Source organism: Rhipicephalus microplus, chromosome X (genome assembly GCF_043290135.1).
Source record: "Rhipicephalus microplus isolate Deutch F79 chromosome X, USDA_Rmic, whole genome shotgun sequence".
NCBI classification, from domain to species: Eukaryota; Metazoa; Arthropoda; class Arachnida; order Ixodida; family Ixodidae; genus Rhipicephalus; species Rhipicephalus microplus.
In genome coordinates this window covers 31,476,243-31,495,565 of record NC_134710.1, presented here as the reverse complement: position 1 = coordinate 31,495,565, position 19,323 = coordinate 31,476,243, and the positions used below count along the sequence as shown (strand labels likewise).

Below are 19,323 nucleotides of genomic sequence, written 5' to 3'. Positions count from 1 at the left end.
GCACATGTCGCATCTTTCACCTTTGATTGCTTGGAGAGGCAGACATTATCTGCACAATAAATTACAGCAAAAAAATATTAACAAAAGTTCACTAATAAAGTTTTGGACTGGCTGCTTTCTAACATATAATGCTTTTACAAAAAAACAAGTCAGAGAGATAGGAAAGAACGTCCATTTGGACCAAATTATAAAGATGGCACCATTTTTTAAATATGAGCTCCCAGACTTTGGGAAAATGGCACACTTTTCCATTTCAATTATTTCATTAGAATGTAAACACTGATGTATGGGACAAACGGGTATGAGACAAGAAAATTAGACTTTGCAAGCCACCACGAAGAATAAGCAAAAGAAAAAAGTGACGATCTTTCCTTTCACTTATTCTTCCTCCATGATTTGAGTCTGATTTTTGTCATATGCACCAACTAACCCAACAACAAGTTTTACTCAAATATATTTGTGCTACAGCGAGCCTTAACTTATGCTTATTTCTTCCCGATAGTGACACTCTTTTCTTTCGCCTATTCTTCTTCGGTGGTTTGTGTCATCTAATTTTCTTGTGACATCCACGAACTAGCCCAACAAGTTTTACGAAAGGGTATGAGACACCAGAGGCATGATCCTCGATGTGTTCACCTAGTGGACTGTCCACTTAAGGGGAGATGCTACTCGAAAAACGATTTCCTTTAATAAGAGTCTGAATTTAACACAAATTGGCATGCTAATAGAGTTTTTTCTCCTCTTTTCAAATATGTCATTTATTTTCATGTAGATTGCTTGGTTTTCTTTCTGCAGGTCAGATACTGCACAATTATGGCCATTGTTATGCAACAATTCTCACCTATGAAAATTTGAGATAAAGCATGCAGATATAGCTGACTATGATCCTTTGGAACTGTAGAGTGCAAAAATCTATATAAATTTTGTGTGTAGAAAGGTGAAATACAATAATAAAATAGAAAAATTTACTATGGCTCGAGTTGCCAAGGGCTTTCAATGTTATGTAATTTTTGAAAAACATAATCAAGCAGCACTGACAATCTGAATAGATACTTGCACTCTATGGGCCTTCATCATGCTATGTGCAAAATTTCATAGAGGTATGACAATTCTAAGTATACGAACTAGCGTGTATAAGAAGCACAGATCACACAAAACTGCAAAAGAAGAAAAACGCATTTGAAAGTTTGAAACCTTTTTTTTTTATCACAGAGTTGTTAGAAATGCATAATCTTTGGCCATAATGTTCAACAGAACTTTGAAAAGCACTGCAAGTTACTAGAACTGTCCTGCAGCATAGGTTGTGCCCTCACGGTCCTTGCGAGCCCTATCTTCTAGCCGTGCCCTTTTCACTCCACGACTGCGGTGGGCCCTTGCTTCTGCTGTCAGACGCTCGGACATTCTCTTGATGCGCCTCGCATCGCCGGAATCACTGAAAGTAACTAGATATCTAGATGGCAGTATGTTGAGCTCTTCCACGATGTGCTCGAAAGTAGCATGACTCTTGTTGAACCACAGGATTGCCATAGCTGCGGCAGTCTCGACAACCGTTCGGAAGACAAACTTAGTCTTGGGGCAAAGTAGCCAAATTTTGCTGTTCAGGGATTCCGATGGGTTCTGGGTTTTCCCTTCGATGCATCGAGCAAGGAGCTTCTCATCCGTTAGCCGCTTATAAATGGGCAAAACAGCCAATCCTTGTGCTTTTGTCAAGAGAGGTGTATGGCGTGGTGCAGGTTCACCAAGTGCTTCAGCGCATTGATGTTTGCACCACGACTCTGTTCCTGCAGGGCAAAACTTGTGGCTGCCAGCACTGTCGGTAGAGCATGAGTGGAAGTACGAAGCCCATACTGCAGTGTACATATCCCGTACACTCCCCCTGTTGCTTGTTATGGCAATCTGATAGTATGTTTGGAGCTTCTGAATGGCTGGCTCTTTCATTTTCTGCCCTCGTGGTAATGGCACATGCAGCTTCCGTAGCGGGGTGCCAAGACTCTTGGCCACATGATTAGTGCGGTCTTCTTTTTCTATATTGACAGCACCATAGACTTTTGACTCTGCAACTGCACTATATGCTTTGCTGTCACCGTCACTCAAGAATGTCATGAAATGCAGTGGGGTGTCATAAGTCAATGTTCTCTGCCAAATGCGCATTGCAGCCACCGTTTCCATGGCATGGGAGGAACAGTCTGCATTTTTTTCACAGACTGGGCCATGGAATGCCTGCCACACTTCCTCGTCTGGGCCCATATCCTTGTGCCTACTGCATGTCAGGCAGTAGTTTGATATGACCTCGAAGTCTAAGCAGAGGCCAGTATCTAAGGAGATAACTGCGCCAATCCCGTTGTGGCTTTTGTGGCCCCTCTTCTGCCAAGTGCCGTCGAACGTAACAGCCACATCAGTTTCGCCTGCTACTTCTTTCGTCAACTCTCTGGATCGGCGCAAGTTTTCACTCACAGCTGCCATGGCAGCGGTGTGCACCTTCTTTGCTATCGAAAAAAATCCTTGATGGTGCATTGGCTTTGGGAGTCCAATAATGGAGCAAAATCTCGACAATTGCTCATGCCCAATGCCGACAACGCGTGCAGCCACCACCGCCTTCCCATTTACAGCGAAACTATCTCGGGAGCTCCCACTGTCGTACCGTTGGCTAACTCGGCTGCTGCCGTCCGGCGTAACACGCAGTGACGTATAGGAGCACGAAAGAACAGTCGCTGAGCATTCGCTGTTTTCGCAATGAAGTTTGAGGAGCGATGAAAGTCCCTTGCGCTTTTCTGCCGGCTCCCGAACGGCAAGTTTTTGAATACCGCAAGCAGGGCATGCCGCACCTGCCACAAGTGCCGTCAGCAAGAGGGTGTCGCACAAAACTGTCGTTGCACAAACCTCATCGCGCTGTCTTTCGTCTTTTTCGAAGAAGCCGAGCTTCTTTTCCGAAGCACTGACGAAAGAAAGGGCAGCGTCAATCCCTTCATCGCAGCCACTGTCGCTCGCGCACTCGTCGATGCCGCTGTCAGGCCTAGCAAACGTAGGCGCGTACTCCTTCGTCGTCGTCGTTTGGGGCGCTTTACGCCACCTTCCCTTGAACTTGTGCTTCGTTCGAAACTTCTGCGGTCTCACGTTGCACTTTTTCGGGCTTGTCATCGCGGAAATATGCGTAGACGCGCAGAAAAGCAGACGGACCAAATGCCGATGGCCGCCACTAACACAGCTGACAATGACTGGGTAGCCAATGGCGATGCGGCTTAGGGTGCCGCGCGTTTCAAACCGCTCAAACCACGTGATAAAAAAGCCTCGTTTTTATTTTTTTTGCCCACGTACGAAACTGGCGGTCGTCGGAGCTGTAAGAAGAAGGCCGGACGCAACTTTCCCAACCGATCGCGATGGCGGGCAGCACTGCGACGAGGAGCAGCGCGCAGTCAAAGATGGCCAATATCGGCGCAAATTCACGAAATTTTGAGCCACCGCGATGCCTTCATACACATTTTTTTGCATTTTGCGGTTCGAACTTAGTTTTGAAATTTTCACAGATGAAAGAAGAAGGTTTGAAGATTACAATGCAATAAAAATCAGAAATACGAGAAATTTCGCTAAAAACGCGATTTTTCGACTCTCATCTCCCCTTAAGCCTCCACTTCTTGGCTGAGGCTCGGCAAGCAGCACACCTCTTTCAATTCCATCTTCCGCAACATCACTCTAACGTCGCGAAGCTTTCAGATCTCTCAACCCAAATGAGAGGGACGGAATGCATTTAACAACAACAAATGCTATCCCCAGAGATCTGCCTGGAACACACATCTTGGAGGCCATGCATGAACTCTAGATCACACTAGCCCTTGAATTATGTTTAATGTAGCATTTCCTGCATTGTTTTCAAACACCTGGACTCCTTTATACACACATGTTCATACTTGTCAAGTTTGTTTACGTATACTGTTATTGCACATTTTGTCAACTTTCTTTCTCTTTACGCTGGAAATGTACTAGCAAGTATGGTGCATTGATACGGTCAACAGCACCTCGATGTTACGGCTCGCTGCTTTTTCAAGTCACTGAATGCACTCCATCAAGGTGGACAGGTACACAAGGTGGACACACCGAGAATAGCTTCCGCTCCAAGTGTGCCTGTACTGTATAAAAATGCACACGTGATACCCTGCTTATAAGAGACCCCTTATGTAAAGGTAAAAAAAAACTGCTGCTCAGTGCATCTTATGAAGGAGTTCAACTGTATAGCAGTGTAGCCAATAAAATTTTTGCACATTCCTTCTGTACTTAGGCAGCCTTTGTGAAAGATGCCTATATGGAACAACCACACAAAATGAAGCCCCATGCTACAGACCACATCTAACTTTACAGAGCCCACAGGGCCCAGGATTTGTCTGAAAAACCTGGAACAGCATAGTATGCCTTCTACAGCTATTAAGTGCTCCAACTGCTACACTCACTTCCAAATAAGCAATCAGCACTGAAGACCGACCAGAAAGTACACTCATTAGTTGTCTCTGCTTATACTATGAAAGGCGCATTTTTGTATATACAAGAAAAATAATGAAAACATAGTAACCCTCTAAAGTAAAAATTTGTCTGATCGGTGAAAATTACATCAATCATGAACACATGGTGCCAAGGGAGAAAATGTTTACGTCAAAACATATTTCAGCTCCTGCATGAGAGCTTTGACAGCAACAGCAAGAACACCACCTTCATTCATTTATAAGGCCATTGTATCACTTTTTACAGGCAGTGCACATAAAAGGAAAAAAGGTTATCGGTGCTTTTTGGTGCGTAACATAGCTGACACAAATTTCGGCCCGACACAAATTCGTAAAATTCCCACTGTGTCCAATGAGCCATAATTTGAATGTTCCGAACCCTTCTGCATGCCTCACCGTGCGATACAATATTGGGCGCAGATGCCGCTAAGCGACAACCGACAGCAGCATGCTCAGGAAGTGTGCCTGAAGCCAGCGCCCAGAGACTGAAAACGGAACTACTGTTTGCCGCAACTGCTGCGAACAAAACTGCACGGTCGCTGTCGACACAATCCTCTGTGGCAAGGACGACAGCTACGAAAGTACAGGTGTACCAATGCTCATTAAGTCATTAGCTGCAACCGAGGTAGACATTATCATAGATAGCAGCACACGGTTCTAAAGGCACGGGCACTGCTAGCGCACACAAATTTAAAACAGAACTATCGCTAGCCGCAACTGCGGCGCAAAAAATTGCGGTAGCTATCCATGTGAGCATTGACAGCAACTAATAACCAGCTGTTCATACCTATGCGGCTGATGCGACAGTAGACTAAACGCACCAAAGGTTTAAGTTAACCCTAAAGAAACATAGCAACATTCTGTCAGCGTGGTTCGCAAATGCTGCTGATTGGTAGTCGAGGCTTCTGAGAACACGTGAGCCAAACATTACATCGCTGCAAGTGGCCTGATATTTGCAATTGATTCTCGAAACCCAATTCAAATTGCTCCCCCTTAACCCGAAAATGATGCCGTAAATCCAAATTATCGTGTCAAAAACCCAATGCCCACAGCCATTCAGCTGATTTGAGCATCGTGAACTGCATAGTTATCAAGGCCACTGCAGGATGCCTCCACATGCCCGCGATCATATAGAAAGTAAGCCATGGGTAATGATGCGCACTGACGAAAGAATGCACATTCAAGCCTCTTTGTCATATTACTCCCAGCAAAGCATTCAGCTAGCTCCCTAGTATCAAAAGAAAGAGAAAGCGTTTGAAGCATGCGAAAAACCTCTGCGATTCCGCTGTAAGTTTTGGATTCTAAAAATTTTTGCGGCACTCGACTTGTGAGGCAATAAGCTCTTTTAATGAAGCCATTCAACAATTAACTAGGCAAGTGTTGTAGGGCATTTTCAGATGAAGCTCGGACGCCGGTGTCCACGGCAGCCAGCTTCATTCATTCGCATGTGTCCCAGATAGACAAATGCGAGTTCTCTCTACCAAAATGAACTTTTTGTGCATATATCACTATTTGAAAACATGTTTAACTAGTTTTATAACAGTGCAACTGTTTAAACCAGATGTAAAGTGTCAAACTTGCCACCACCATCATCATCAAAAACGGGTATGCACCACAGGTTTTGGGCAAATCCCACTACTCCGCTTAGTAGAATGCTTCGTTGGGCGTGTTGGGTTCTTCTTAAATAGATTTGAATGCAAACGAACAAGATGCAAGAAGAGAAGACGACTACATATAGTCTCACAGTCTTTTCTTTGCGCGACCCCTTGCAAACATTAACATTTCTTTTTAGATGAGAAATTTGGTTCATATGAATATTTCTGCTCGCTTTTGAGATCAGTATCACTTATATTTTACTGTATAAAATATTTTCGAATGAACATGTGGAAAAAGTGTCAGTCCCATTTAAGCAATTCTTTTTGATCGAGATTATACAGTACCAGTAAAAAAAGAGTAATGCTCACCCCTTGAAGGATGACTTGTCATCCCTCAACTTATCAACTCCATCATCTTCAGTTTGTGTCTCGTACATTGTTTCTTCATCCTCTTCAGTCTGTGTCTCTTTACCCTCATCTTCAGTCTGTGTGTCACACAACGTTTCTTTACCATCATCTTCAGTTTGTGTGTCACACGTCTCTTTATCGTCATCAGTCTGTGTGTCATATTGGGTATCTTTATCATCGTCCTCTTCAGTCTGTGTGTCACAGATTGTCTCTTTCTCCTCGTCTTCAGTCTGTGTGTCACACAACGTTTCTTTACCCTCATCTTCAGTTTGTGTGTCACACGTCTCTTTATCGTCATCAGTCTGTGTGTCATATTGGGTATCTTTATCATCGTCCTCTTCAGTCTGTGTGTCACAGATTGTCTCTTTCTCCTCGTCTTCAGTCTGTGTGTCACACAACGTTTCTTTACCCTCATCTTCAGTTTGTGTGTCACACGTCTCTTTATCGTCATCAGTCTGTGTGTCATATTGGGTATCTTTATCTTCGTCCTCTTCAGTCTGTGTGTCACAGATTGTCTCTTTCTCCTCGTCTTCAGTCTGGGTGTCACACATGGTCTCCCTCTCGTCGTCTTCTGTTTGCGTCTCATACATCGTTTCTTCACCTGATCCTGATGAGATGATTATTATAGTGGAACAGGCATCTTTAGATTTTTCTGCACTGTCATCTTCATGAGGTGTAAGCTGAGAATCTTCTTGCAGATCGTCTTCTGCAAGATATAAACATTCATAACCATTAGTGGTCTTTATTAGTAGTGTTTACACTTAGGGCGGAAGCTTAGACGAGGTTGTACGACAGTGCTTGTCGTCTGTACTCTTTGGTCCTTGTTTACTGCGCTTCAAATTTTGTTCCTTAGTGTTTATATAAGACATTTAGCCAATAAACATTTGCCCTCCAAAAATAATGTATCCGGAAATGTGTGGTAGCAGCAGAGTACAGATTAACTATCATTTTACTTGAGGTTTCTCAAGTAAAATGATAGAAACTCTCATATTAGCACCATAACATAAAATGCTCCACATATATACACTTAGTGCCCAGACCCTTTGCCTCTTTACATGTATCATTTGAATCCAGCATGTCAACATGACACAACCATCATAGTTAAGCGAGGTTGCACAGATTATACAAATTTAGAGCCACTTGTAAACCTTTCAAAAAAAAAAAATCCTTTCAAAAAAATTATTCGCTCTTGAGCACAATGCTTTGCATGGAAACATGCCGTGAAAAAATGAACTCTGCGAACATCTTCTGAGAGATGCGACAGGTGCGATGCAACAGGCGCCATTTTCTATTTACGTTGTGGATCTGACTAGTGTTGGCTTAGGTTGCTACTGTCGGCTGCAACATCGTAAAACAAGGCAAGAAACTAAAACTTAGGGCAGCGTAATATGATTGTGTGGCTGGCACAACCCCTGACAGCACACTTATATCTACTGTCACCTACTCTCAAACAGAAATACCTGTGTCCTCTTTCACTACGTGTCTTATGAACACATGCATCTGTATGAAATAAATGCATAAAAAGGGGCTGCATGCTCAAGCCGACATTTCGATGAGTGGACGTGTCTTCAAGTTCCAGCCTTGAAGAAGACTTATCAAAACGTCGGCTGGAGCCTGCAACTCCTATTTATGGATTTTTTCATTACAAGCTTCCATCTTCTATATGCTCGGAAGGAGTTATTATTGCAGCGTACCAAACACAATTGAGTATTACCAAGGATTGGGGGGTGGTAAACATAGAGAGTTAGCACAACAATCACACAACAGAGTTCTTTGCCTTTGCCAGATAGCATGCACTGCCATGTCCACTTTCGAAAGTAAAGCTCGTGACTGCACACAGGCTCTTCCAGAACCGTTAATTTCAGATTTACCACCACACTCAAAAGACAATTAACCTTCAGTGGCATCAGTCACGATTCGGGCTGATTATTATTATTATTAAAGAGACCATATATGTCATACATGGTCTCTTTATCGTCGTCTTCAGTCTGTGTCTCATACATGGTCTCTTTACCTGACAATGCTGAGCTGATTGTTATAGCGGAACAGGCATCTTTAGATTCTTCTGCACTCTCATCTTCATCAGCTGTAACCTGAGGATCTTCCTGCAGATCGTCTTCTGCAAGACATAAACATTCATAACCATTAGTGGTCTTTATTAGTAGTGTTTACACTTAGGACGGAAGCTTGGACGAGGTAGTACGACAGTGCTTGTCGTGTGTACTCTTTGGTCCTTGTTTATTGCACTTCAAATTTTGTTCCTTAGTGTTTATACGAGACATTTAGCCAATAAACATTTGCCCTCCCAAAATAATGTATCCGGAAATGTGTGGTAGCAGCAGAGTACAGATTAACTATCATTTTACTTGAGGTTTCTCAAGTAAAATGATAGAAACTCTCATATTAGCACCATAACATAAAATGCTCCACATATATACACTTAGTACCCAGACCCTTTGCCTCTTTACATGTATCATTTGAATCCAGCATGTCAACATGACACAACCATCATAGTTAGGCGAGGTTCACAGAACGTACAAATTTAGAGCCAGTTGTAAACCTTTCAAAAAAAAAAAAAAAAGAAGAAAGAGAGATAGCCTTTGTACATTATGATTTATTCAATTTACACTGCTTACACTCCTCTACCTGCCAAACGCCTTGGAGTACGGCATTCAACACTACTTCACTGCAAAACTGCACCAATGGTACATAACACTAACATTGCAGCGCATTGACAACTTCTTTTCTCTCGTTATAAAGATTGTAAAAAAGTGAAGGACTACCTTATGCAATAAAAATAATTGCCTACGGTAAAGAACATCACAAGTGACTCTTTATACACTTTATTATATACATATAATGAATACGGCCAAAACTGGCACTATTTAGGACACTTTTTTTATTATTCTACAATTTAAGGTGCTTTTTTTCCCAACTAATTTATTTCGTACTTTACGCATGCAAACCTCACTTTTCATTCTTACTATGCAATAGACATGCACATATTTCATGTTACTGTGCATTTGATTGAACAATACCATATTCAACATTTGCTTTTGCTCCAGAGAGACCATGTGGCCATTTGCACTTGGCTAACTTTATCAGTGGCCACTCACCTGGAGTCTGTTCATCCTTCTTTGACAGTACATCAGGAGATTCTAGTGGAGCCTCATCATTATTTGCCTCGGATTTCGCAGCATCTTTAGCCGAGTCAGACTCATCAGCTGCAGGCTGGTAATCCATGTCATCCTTTTCATCTCTGTCATCCTTGTCCTTTGATCCAGATTCCAAGCAAGCCTCTTCCACAGGGGCCTCTACGGCCTCCTTGTTGACCTCGCTCTCAGGCTTTGTCTCCTGCTCAGCGCATGTGCCATGTTCAGGCTCCAACTGGACACTTTCTTTGTCGTCATCCACAATGATGCTGGATGAGAGAGAGTCCTCAATAACTGACTCAACGACCATTTCCTCTGCTGCCACTGTCTCCATCACTGGCTCTCCTGCACCAAAACAAAAATTAGTGAAGCTGCTCAACATAGTGTTCACAAGTCATTAAGGTTAACACATGCAAAAAGTCACGAAAAACAAATGAGATCTGCACGAAACACGGAGCACAATCACAACACAAGCTGGAAGAGCAGCCTTAGAGCCTAATGTAAAACTTTCCAAGGTTACCTATTGCAAGTACAGTCGGCCAATGTTTTAGATATCGTGCACGAGTGGCAGTTTTTTGGGGGTATCTTTGCCATACAACTGAATTGAGTTTCAAAAAAGAGTGAGGACAAGTGTATGCCCACAAAGCACATGTCCATAAAGCAATTTTTTGCAACTTCGTTCCATAATATGGTGCTAAGAGAGAAAAAAGTGGCCGTTGCACAGTATAGTTTGGCCGACTGTACAATTGCAAAACACCCACTTCACAAAAATCCATCATTTTGCGAAGTAATCATGCATCTGTATGCCAGTGTGTGCACCTGCATAGATGCACACTTTGTTAATGCTGCGGCTGCCAAAAATTTCATGGCTGAGTCCTTTGTAATGGGTTTTCAGCTTTACACCACTTATTATGCAATAAACATGGTGCAACTTTATGTACTGCCAGGTGGTGTTACATTGGTTAATGAGACTCCTGAATTGCCATAACGTATCTATAGGATCCCCCCCCCCCCCCCCCGCCTATTTTTAAAGCATTGGCGTTGTATAATGGTGGAACACTTGACTGCCACACACAATGCCTGTGTTACATCCCAGCACAAAACCTTGTTTTTCTTCTAGAGTGCAGCTTTTAGCGGCCCGTTTTTTTGTTGAGCGTAGTCAGCACAACGAACAGAGCGAACGAGGGTGAAGGAGAGCGAATGCGAAGTGTAACAAAGAATGAAAGACAGTGATAGCAAGGAGAGTGTGAGGAGGACCTAATGACAGCAGCGAGATGACAGGTCCCACAGCAGCCACCTGAGGCACCACAGTAGTGCAAGCCGTCATGCGTCCGCTGTTGTGGAATGCGCATACATGTTAGTGGGGTGTCTCACCAGTTCTCCAGGACCAAATACAGTTCATTTCACTTCACTCTGCTTACGGCACTTTCTTCTTCACACAAACTGTATACCTATATACAGAACAGTCTCAGCCAGTTCTGTCTGAACAATGAGCAATGCCACTGCTGCTCAAAAAGCTGGTCGAGCAGAGGCTCAATGTCGCTGACACCAGAACCACAGGTGTGGGCCCCCGAAGCAGAAGCATTCGCCTCAACTTATCACAAAATCAAGACCACCTAAACAGCTGCCCTCGGAATTGGCATCACACAGCATGACAATTGTGGGTGAATTCTTCTTCCCTCATGGTGTGTGCGACAGGTGCGACAAGCACCCACGGCAGATGACGTCGCCACCAAAATAGACCGCTGTTATCAGGTTATATCAGCTAGTGCCTCAATCAACAGAAAGACATAACAGCATTCATCCCACCTGCTTTGCGGTCAGGAAGAACACTTGACAGAGTTGGCTCTAGGACGATTTGGTTCCCTGTTGCCCAATCACAAGTATGCAGCAAGCCTCTCATGTAAAGGCTGTTTGTGCCAACGAAAATTGGTGCGTATTCTATTGTCTGGTTACTCTAACCAAGAAGAAAAAAAATAGTTCTCGTGCTATGTCTACGCTACAATGAGACCAAATGCTTGCTTGCATTCTACAGCAGACTCCACCACTTTAAAAATTTTTAATGTAAAGTGCCTTTGGCACGCATCTGAAACTTTGTTATGAGCACACAAAAATGTCCTTGCAAGCTTTGTAAATGAGTACAATAACTTCAGTTACATGCCTTGATCAGTTTTATTTTAACATGTTAGGTTTAAAGAAAAAAAAAGTCATGGAGCCTGGCTAGCGGATTCATAACAGTGGAACCTTGGTGCAGAGAGATACTATACTTAACCACAACCTTTCTTGACAGCACTGTGGAAGGTACAGAGCTAAAGTGCATGCCTACTACCATGCCAAAAAATAGTACTTCCGTTTACTGATAATTTTCTCATTTTCCTTTGTTGAAATACAGTTATTGGTCACTTTTAAGAATGCCTCAATTCTCTTTCCCTTCTCTTATACCCGTGCCACACGGGCAGAGAAAATGGCATTTACCCCCGAATGCCTTCAGATTTATTGCCATTCGCGCGGTGCCACACGGGTGAATGACATGGCATTCGTACGAATGCCATTCCCCACCAAATGCCTTCGCCAGAACTGAGTTGACTGAGAAATGCCTACTCTCGACGACACAGCTCGCGAAGTGCGATTTACCTTAAAGTAAATAAAACAAATAATATTCAGCTAAAATTAAAATTTCCCGTCTTTTATTTGCATTAAACTCTTAAAAAGTGATTTGAACGTTATACGAAGATCAGGTTGAAATGGTTTGAAATTAATTGAAGTTCAATGTCCTGAAGCTGGCGCATAATGACTCGTCTCTGCTCCAGAATTATTCGCTCTTGAGCACAATGCTTTGCACGGAAACACACAAGTGCTGCCGTGAAAAAATGAACTCTGCGAACATCTTCTGAGAGATGCGACAGGTGCGATGCGACAGGCGCCATTTTTTATTTACATTGTGGATCTGACTAGTGTTGGCTTAGGTTGCTACTGTCGGCTGCAACGTCGTAAAACAAAGCAAGAAACTAAAACTTAGGGCAGCGTAATATGCTCGTTTCTACATTTAATGATTATCTGATGTGTATGAAGCTTGTAAACGCTTGTTTATTTGTTATTGCTATTCACCCAATGCTCACTTGGAAGGTGCTGCGATCGACATCATCAAGTCAAATGTCATTCACTTTGGACGTGTAGCAGCGCCGCCGAAAAAAATGTCATTCGGGAACTGAAGGCCTTCGCCACCGAATGTCATTTTCTATGCCCGTGTGTCACGGGTATTAGACAGCACCACCTCTTCGGCACACCCGTTATCCAAAGTAAACATAGCGTTCATGACTTCGTGGGTCATTGCGCAGCTACAAATTCATTGTTTAGTTCTGCAAAAAAAATATCCTTACGATATGACAACAAAATGTACACTGAACCATCAAAACGTTTCTCCATTCACATTAGCGTGTACACATAATTTTGTAAAAGTGTTAAAGGGCCACTAAACAGGATACACCCCCCCCCCCCACCCCACCCCCCCACACAAATAAGCTAGTTAATTCTCAAGCTCGTACAGACTTCAGCGATCATATTCTGTGAACACTGTAGAGCTGTGCACCACATAAACCCTCCTATTTCGCAAAACAACATCAGTTTTTTTTTTTTTCTTTTCAACTGACCAATCTTTTTTGTACACGCAGGAATGAAATCTTGCCCATCAGCAACATTACGCACCCATGAGCTTGTCGATTGGTTCTTTGCTCTATGAAACAGCCCCTTGGCCCTGCAGTGATCCAGTTTTAATAATTAAACACAGTCTGCATTTTCATTTTCCTGAGCTGCTTTCTGCTATTTTGTAGAGCCTAAGACAAGTGGGAAAAATGGTATTGTCAGAACGAAAGCCTCTGTGATACAAAGACGTCGCCCTACTTTACCACTAGAGGAAAGGTGCTCCTCGGCCTGCACTTCCTCCCCGCACCACTCCGACACACCCTTAAGTGGGGGAAGCCCTGCCCGGTTGTTGGCTGCATGCTAATGACTTAATGCTGACATCCTATTACATTGATTAAGTGGGCATAGTCATGACAAAGGGCTACGATTCCCCTCTCTGCTGGGAGAAAAAGGTGGAAAGGATAATCGAGAAACCGAAACCAGCCAATGCGGGTCGTTTTAAGGCCTGTACCTTCCTTATTACAGCCCTTATTCGCTATGTTCTTGCGGCAGCATGTTCCCATTAGAAAATTTGGACCACGAAGTTATTTACTGGCCTTTTATCGATGCGAGTGAGCAAAACCGAAATCAGCCGCAAGCTGTCACACTACTTGCAGAGCAACATAAACGCTCAAAAGCGTTGCGCATAGCCTTCGCTCATGTAAAAATATACCCAATAATGCCCTGCTTCATGCTATGCTTGGGGATGAACAGATTCCCTTGAATTAAGGCTACAGTAACATTGTCAGCGCATTGATTATCTTTACTGCCAACCAGTACGAATGGCACCGTTAGTAGCTCCACAGCACGAAGTACACAAAACTTGATGCTTGTCACAAAAAATATGTGTAGTGACACCACATTCTGCGAATATTCTGTGCAAAGCAGGCTGCCAAGATTGAAACTGCCTTCCTTTGCTACCCAGGACACACATGCCATTGATATGCTTGCCCACTTCTACTACAAAGCAAATAGACAGTCATTATCTTTTCATGTTGGATATTTATCTTTCCACCGACCCGACAATCCCACATTTGGCGACCCAGAAAATGGACAGTAATGCACCGTCATAACCAAGCAAAATGCCCTACAACAACGGCTTGAACTACTGGAGAGGCACCTATGCACCCAGCACGAGCTCATCCAGAAATAAGAGCAAAAGCTTCAGCACCAACGCAAACAATCTGTGCAGCAGCACCCTGGCAACGACTCCTCAGCTGTAGCCGTGCCTGCAGACTCCACAGAAGACAACATAGCCCCTGCAAACGGCATCTGGAGGGTCGCTCTCAAGGTTCCGCCATTCTGGGTGGACTCACCCGAAGTATGGATCACCCAATTCGAGGCCCTATTCTGATTGATTGATATGTGGGGTTAAACGTCCCAAAACCACCATATGATTATGAGAGACGCTGTAGTGGAGGGCTCCGGAAATTTCGACCACCTGGGGTTCTTTAACGTGCACCCAAATCTGAGTACACGGGCCTACACCATTTCCGCCTACATCGGAAATGCAGCCGCCGCAGCCGGGATTCGAACCCGCGAGCTGCGGGTCAGCAGCCGAGTACCTTTGCCACTAGACCACCCCGGCGGGGCGAGGCCCTATTCTCCCTGGCGTGCATCACACAGGACCGAAAACGCTACAATTATGTCGTCGCCCACCTGGACACCCGCTCACCAACAAGGTCCGAGATGTCCTCGCCAACTCACTAATGGCCAACCCTAACAAACAACACGAGAACAAACTTATCACTCTCGGACGACCAGAAAGAGCCTGTCACTTTCAGAGGACCAGAAGGAGCGACAACTTAAGTCAGTAGAACTTGCCAAGCACAAGCCTTCACAGTTTCTTCGCCACATGCGTGCTCTCGCCCGCGACATAAAAGTCAAGAATTCTTTCCTGCGAGCAGTTCGGCCACAATGATTTACATTGCACGTTTAGGCCCTTCTGCATGCACAGATTACACTACCGCTTGATCAACTTCGTCTGAAATCGAATGCCGCAATGTAAGGTTCCGACGCGCTATCGCCGCCCTACACCCATCACCTGCAGCTCATCACTGCAAGCGAGCACCTTTCATGTTCAAGGAGCTACATATACAGTGAGTGACGGTGCCGCTCACGTTGACGCCAACGCCGACGGTAATTGATTGATTGATATGTGGGGTTTAACGCACCAAAACCACAATATGATTATGAGAGACGCCATAGTGGAGGACTCCGGAAATTTTTACTACCTGGGGTTCTTTAACATGCACCCAAATCTGAGGCCTACAACATTTCCGCCTCCATCGGAAATGCAGCCGCCGCAGCCGGGATCAAATCCCGCGACCTGGCCAGCAGCCGAGTACCTTAGCCACTACCTGGGGTTCTTTAACATGCACCCAAATCTGAGGCCTACAACATTTCCGCCTCCATCGGAAATGCAGCCGCCGCAGCCGGGATCAAATCCCGCGACCTGGCACAGCAGCCGAGTACCTTAGCCACTAGACCACCGCGGCCAGATCCCCCTCTAGGTATTATTTTATAAAACTTTATGATGTAACCAAACCCAAAAGTGCCGCCACGTGCGCTACAATGTATACCCAGGAAACCTTTTTTTCGATTTTAGCGATTGGCATGCTCTTGCAGTCGATCATTTTAACATCTGCCACTTCGACCCACATAGCAAGCACAACGGCTCAAAGGAATTCTGTACACAAAGCCCCTCATACATGCCACAAATTAGTTACGATTGTTCACATCACAAAGAGATTCTCTCTTACTTGTAGAAATGCTTCTTGAAAAAAAAAAAAAGTAAGCAAAGCTTGTGTTAAGCATAAAAAACTAATTACACTTACCCCGACCTGCTAACACTTTTTGTCAATAAGCGAAGTAATGCTTCTTCGAAATCGCCGATACTTTTTGTCTCTTTTGCGCTGTCTGCTTTTACGCCAAGCACACACATTTGAATTCTCTCAGGGCAGATCCCTCACAGCCCCTGCTGTAGGGCTCTATCATTCTTCTATATATAGAAACAGGTTGCTTCAAAAAAGGTGCAATGCACGACCTGATGAACACACCCTTGCTCTGAACAGTAAACAGTTATTTACTTGGAACTAAGCTGATTCGAGATAAAATTGCACCAAAGCAAGGAAATTTCATAAGCTTAACACCTCTAGGTTTTGAAAATCATTTTCAGGCACGTATGGAATCTATAAACAATTTTTATTACTGCTTTTAAGCAAGGTACGCTTGAAATTCATCAATAAAAGCAATGAGATCCAACGTTGCTCGACCATCCTTGTTTTTGTGCTGTAGCAGGCGAACAAAAAAATATGTGCGCCTATATCTTGAGAAAGCAGTGTATGCGTTATTATTCATCAATACACGAAAAATGTATTCTGTATTCTTTTTTCACAGTTACTCTCGATCCCAGACTAGTGGAACACCTGCCCTTAGCAAGAGAAGGTAGAAGAAAGCTTTCTGAATATGCTGGCTCCTTTAAAGAGCTCCTTAAAATAAGGGGACATGAAGGGCTCCTCACGTAAGGTGAGAAAATGGTCTGAAGTAAGGAGCGTTTCAGAATACAGAAAGTCAGCTTGCCTTCTGCTGGGGAGACTGTCCGATCAACATTTTCCTCCATGACTTCTTCCTTAGACGCAACTTTAGCTTTCATTTCTCTGGGTGGCACATCTTCAGGGACGTCTTCAATGACCTTCATAGGGTCCTTAGGAGCAAGGGATGGAGCAGGCAATGGCTCTGGTTGGGACTCCACCGTCTCGACTATTGGAACTTCACAAGGTGTTTCAGAAGGCTCACTGACCAGTGGCACTGTCATGCCTTCCACAGTCTGCTTGACAGGGGACAACACCAAGCCTGGTACCCTGCGAAACCAAGATCCCTTAATTCACATAATACTGCCTTGCATAGTGTGACACATGCTAACACTACAACTGTGAAAGAATGGTAGTCTTTAACAATCACTAAAACATCGCATCAGCTTCTTGGTTTTGAAATGTCTACAATGAAAAATACATGCAATATATACTGGCACTGTTTAGCTAGTCATATTCCTCTTTTAAACATCAACACTGATTTACAAAATAATCGTCTAATGATTGAGAGCTGATTGAATTGGGAACAGGTATCTCGGTGATACTACCCAGATATTCCGATTTGGGGTAATTTTTGGAGCAGCAAAATTTTCCATTTTGGAGCAATCTGGAGCAGCTAACTACAAATCCTGGAAAAGAAGCAAGTTGTAATTACATTCAAGGAGTTGAAAAATTATTCAGAGAGACTTGTGAAGTGCTAGAAATATTTAAATTCATTTTAAATTTCATGGAGCCCATGATCTTAGAAGCACTCCCTATTTCAGTTGATGATGCAAGAATAATGGCATCATGCTATTGAGCATTCTGGAAAAACTTGTTCAGTGATTATTTTCATAGCAAATAAACAGAACACTGGGTGAATAAAATTGTACTTCATGAAACGACAATATAAATACACCTATGTGGTCATCAGCATATATGACAAAGACAAACGCTGTGACATACAACGCTAGAGACTCACACAGCCCCAAGTGCATTTCTCTAAGATGACTTCAAGAATAACAAAAAAGTGTCTCTTTCTTCACGATTGAATAGACTGCTGGTCTTTGGAGCAGATGCATGTTCTTAACGACTCCTGAATTCTAAAACATCACTTAGGCATTAGATAAATATTTATATTTATTATTAAATATGGCATATGCTAGTATGCAGCTAGTATACAAGCAGTATAGTTGGCGTAAATCATGGGCGGAGGAAGGGTTAAAAGAGTATGAATTTTTCTGGTGTTCAGGATGTGAACACCCCTTGCAAATGTCCCACATGAGATTTAGCTTAAGCACAAGATATGATTGAGTTAACAGTTAAGTATAACACAACCAACTTTTTGAAAGGCTTTTTATCTTTTACTGCATATCCTATTAAATGCCCCTCAGATGTGCAAACTATAAAAATCGAAAAAAAATGGGAAAAAAAGAGACTGAATAGAAAAATGCAATTGCTCAAACCCGGACTCAATGCTCGTTTTTTTTTAAATTTTATTTGAATGCATGATTTATTTCCTATATAAATAAACATACAACCCATATTAAAGAAACGAATTGGACACCACGGCCTGACATGTGTCACCCCTAGACTAGGATGATAGTGTATGCAGCTTGCGTTTGGTTTCGCTTATGCTCAAGGGATGGTCCCATGGTTCAACTTCATTCTCTTTAGCTTGCCAACATAATTTTGGAGCAGCATGGAGCAGCATTTGTCTTTTTGAGCAGTTTAGAGCAGCACTTCCATCACTGATGACGTCACTCGGCTAATCTTAGAAAGCCAACCTGCTCCAGAACTCATCTCTGTGCTGAAACTACACACACAAACTTCATTTCCCTTTTACAGTAATATTTTGCATGACTATGGTGTACTGTCTTTACTCCAAAAACCCCCTGACGTATCCTTTAAAAAGTGCATAAAAAAAATTTCGCATGGTACCTTATGCATACGCATATCAATCATACAGATATTCTGGACTGGTTTTTGCCGTTGTCACGGGTATAGCCAGAAATTCAAAAAAATTGGGAAAGGTGTTGCACCTAGATCTGAAGAGTGGGTGGGGGGGGGGGGGGGGCAGGCAAAAGCTCGCTTAGCGCGTAAGTGAAACTAACAAGGTGTAGATCCCATATTGCATAGCTCAGAAGGATGCTGCATAAAGGGACAATGATCACTCTAGTTGCCGAGGCTTTCGTGCTGTCAATTATATATGCCACGGAGTAAAAATTTCGGAGGTGGGCGGAGGGCATGTTGTCTATGTGCCCCCCCCCTCCCTGGCTATGCCACTGGCAGTCATGTTTTGTGTAATGTCCCGATTGATAACATCTCCCGCCACATCGTGTTTTACACGTGGGTAAAAGCACGAGAGCAGGGGGCGGCGGCGAACGCGGTTAGAGCAGATTAGACGAGCCGACCTGTCTTCTAT

General features: G+C 43.5%; 1 protein-coding gene across 5 annotated transcripts in view; it reads right to left on the bottom strand.

Annotated features, from left to right (window-relative positions):
• The window catches only part of LOC119176601 (uncharacterized), a 115,552-nt gene that overhangs the window by 37,389 nt on the left and 58,840 nt on the right, over nt 1-19,323 (bottom strand). For all 5 annotated transcript variants that reach the window (XM_075876135.1, XM_075876132.1, XM_075876134.1 and 2 more), the window contains 4 exons: nt 16,909-17,189; nt 9,610-9,990; nt 8,508-8,612; nt 6,455-7,199 (listed from right to left, as the gene is read on the bottom strand). In XM_075876135.1, coding sequence (XP_075732250.1) covers nt 6,455-7,199; nt 8,508-8,612; nt 9,610-9,990; nt 16,909-17,189 — 1,512 coding nt within the window. The remainder of the gene's footprint in view (nt 1-6,454; nt 7,200-8,507; nt 8,613-9,609; nt 9,991-16,908; nt 17,190-19,323) is intronic.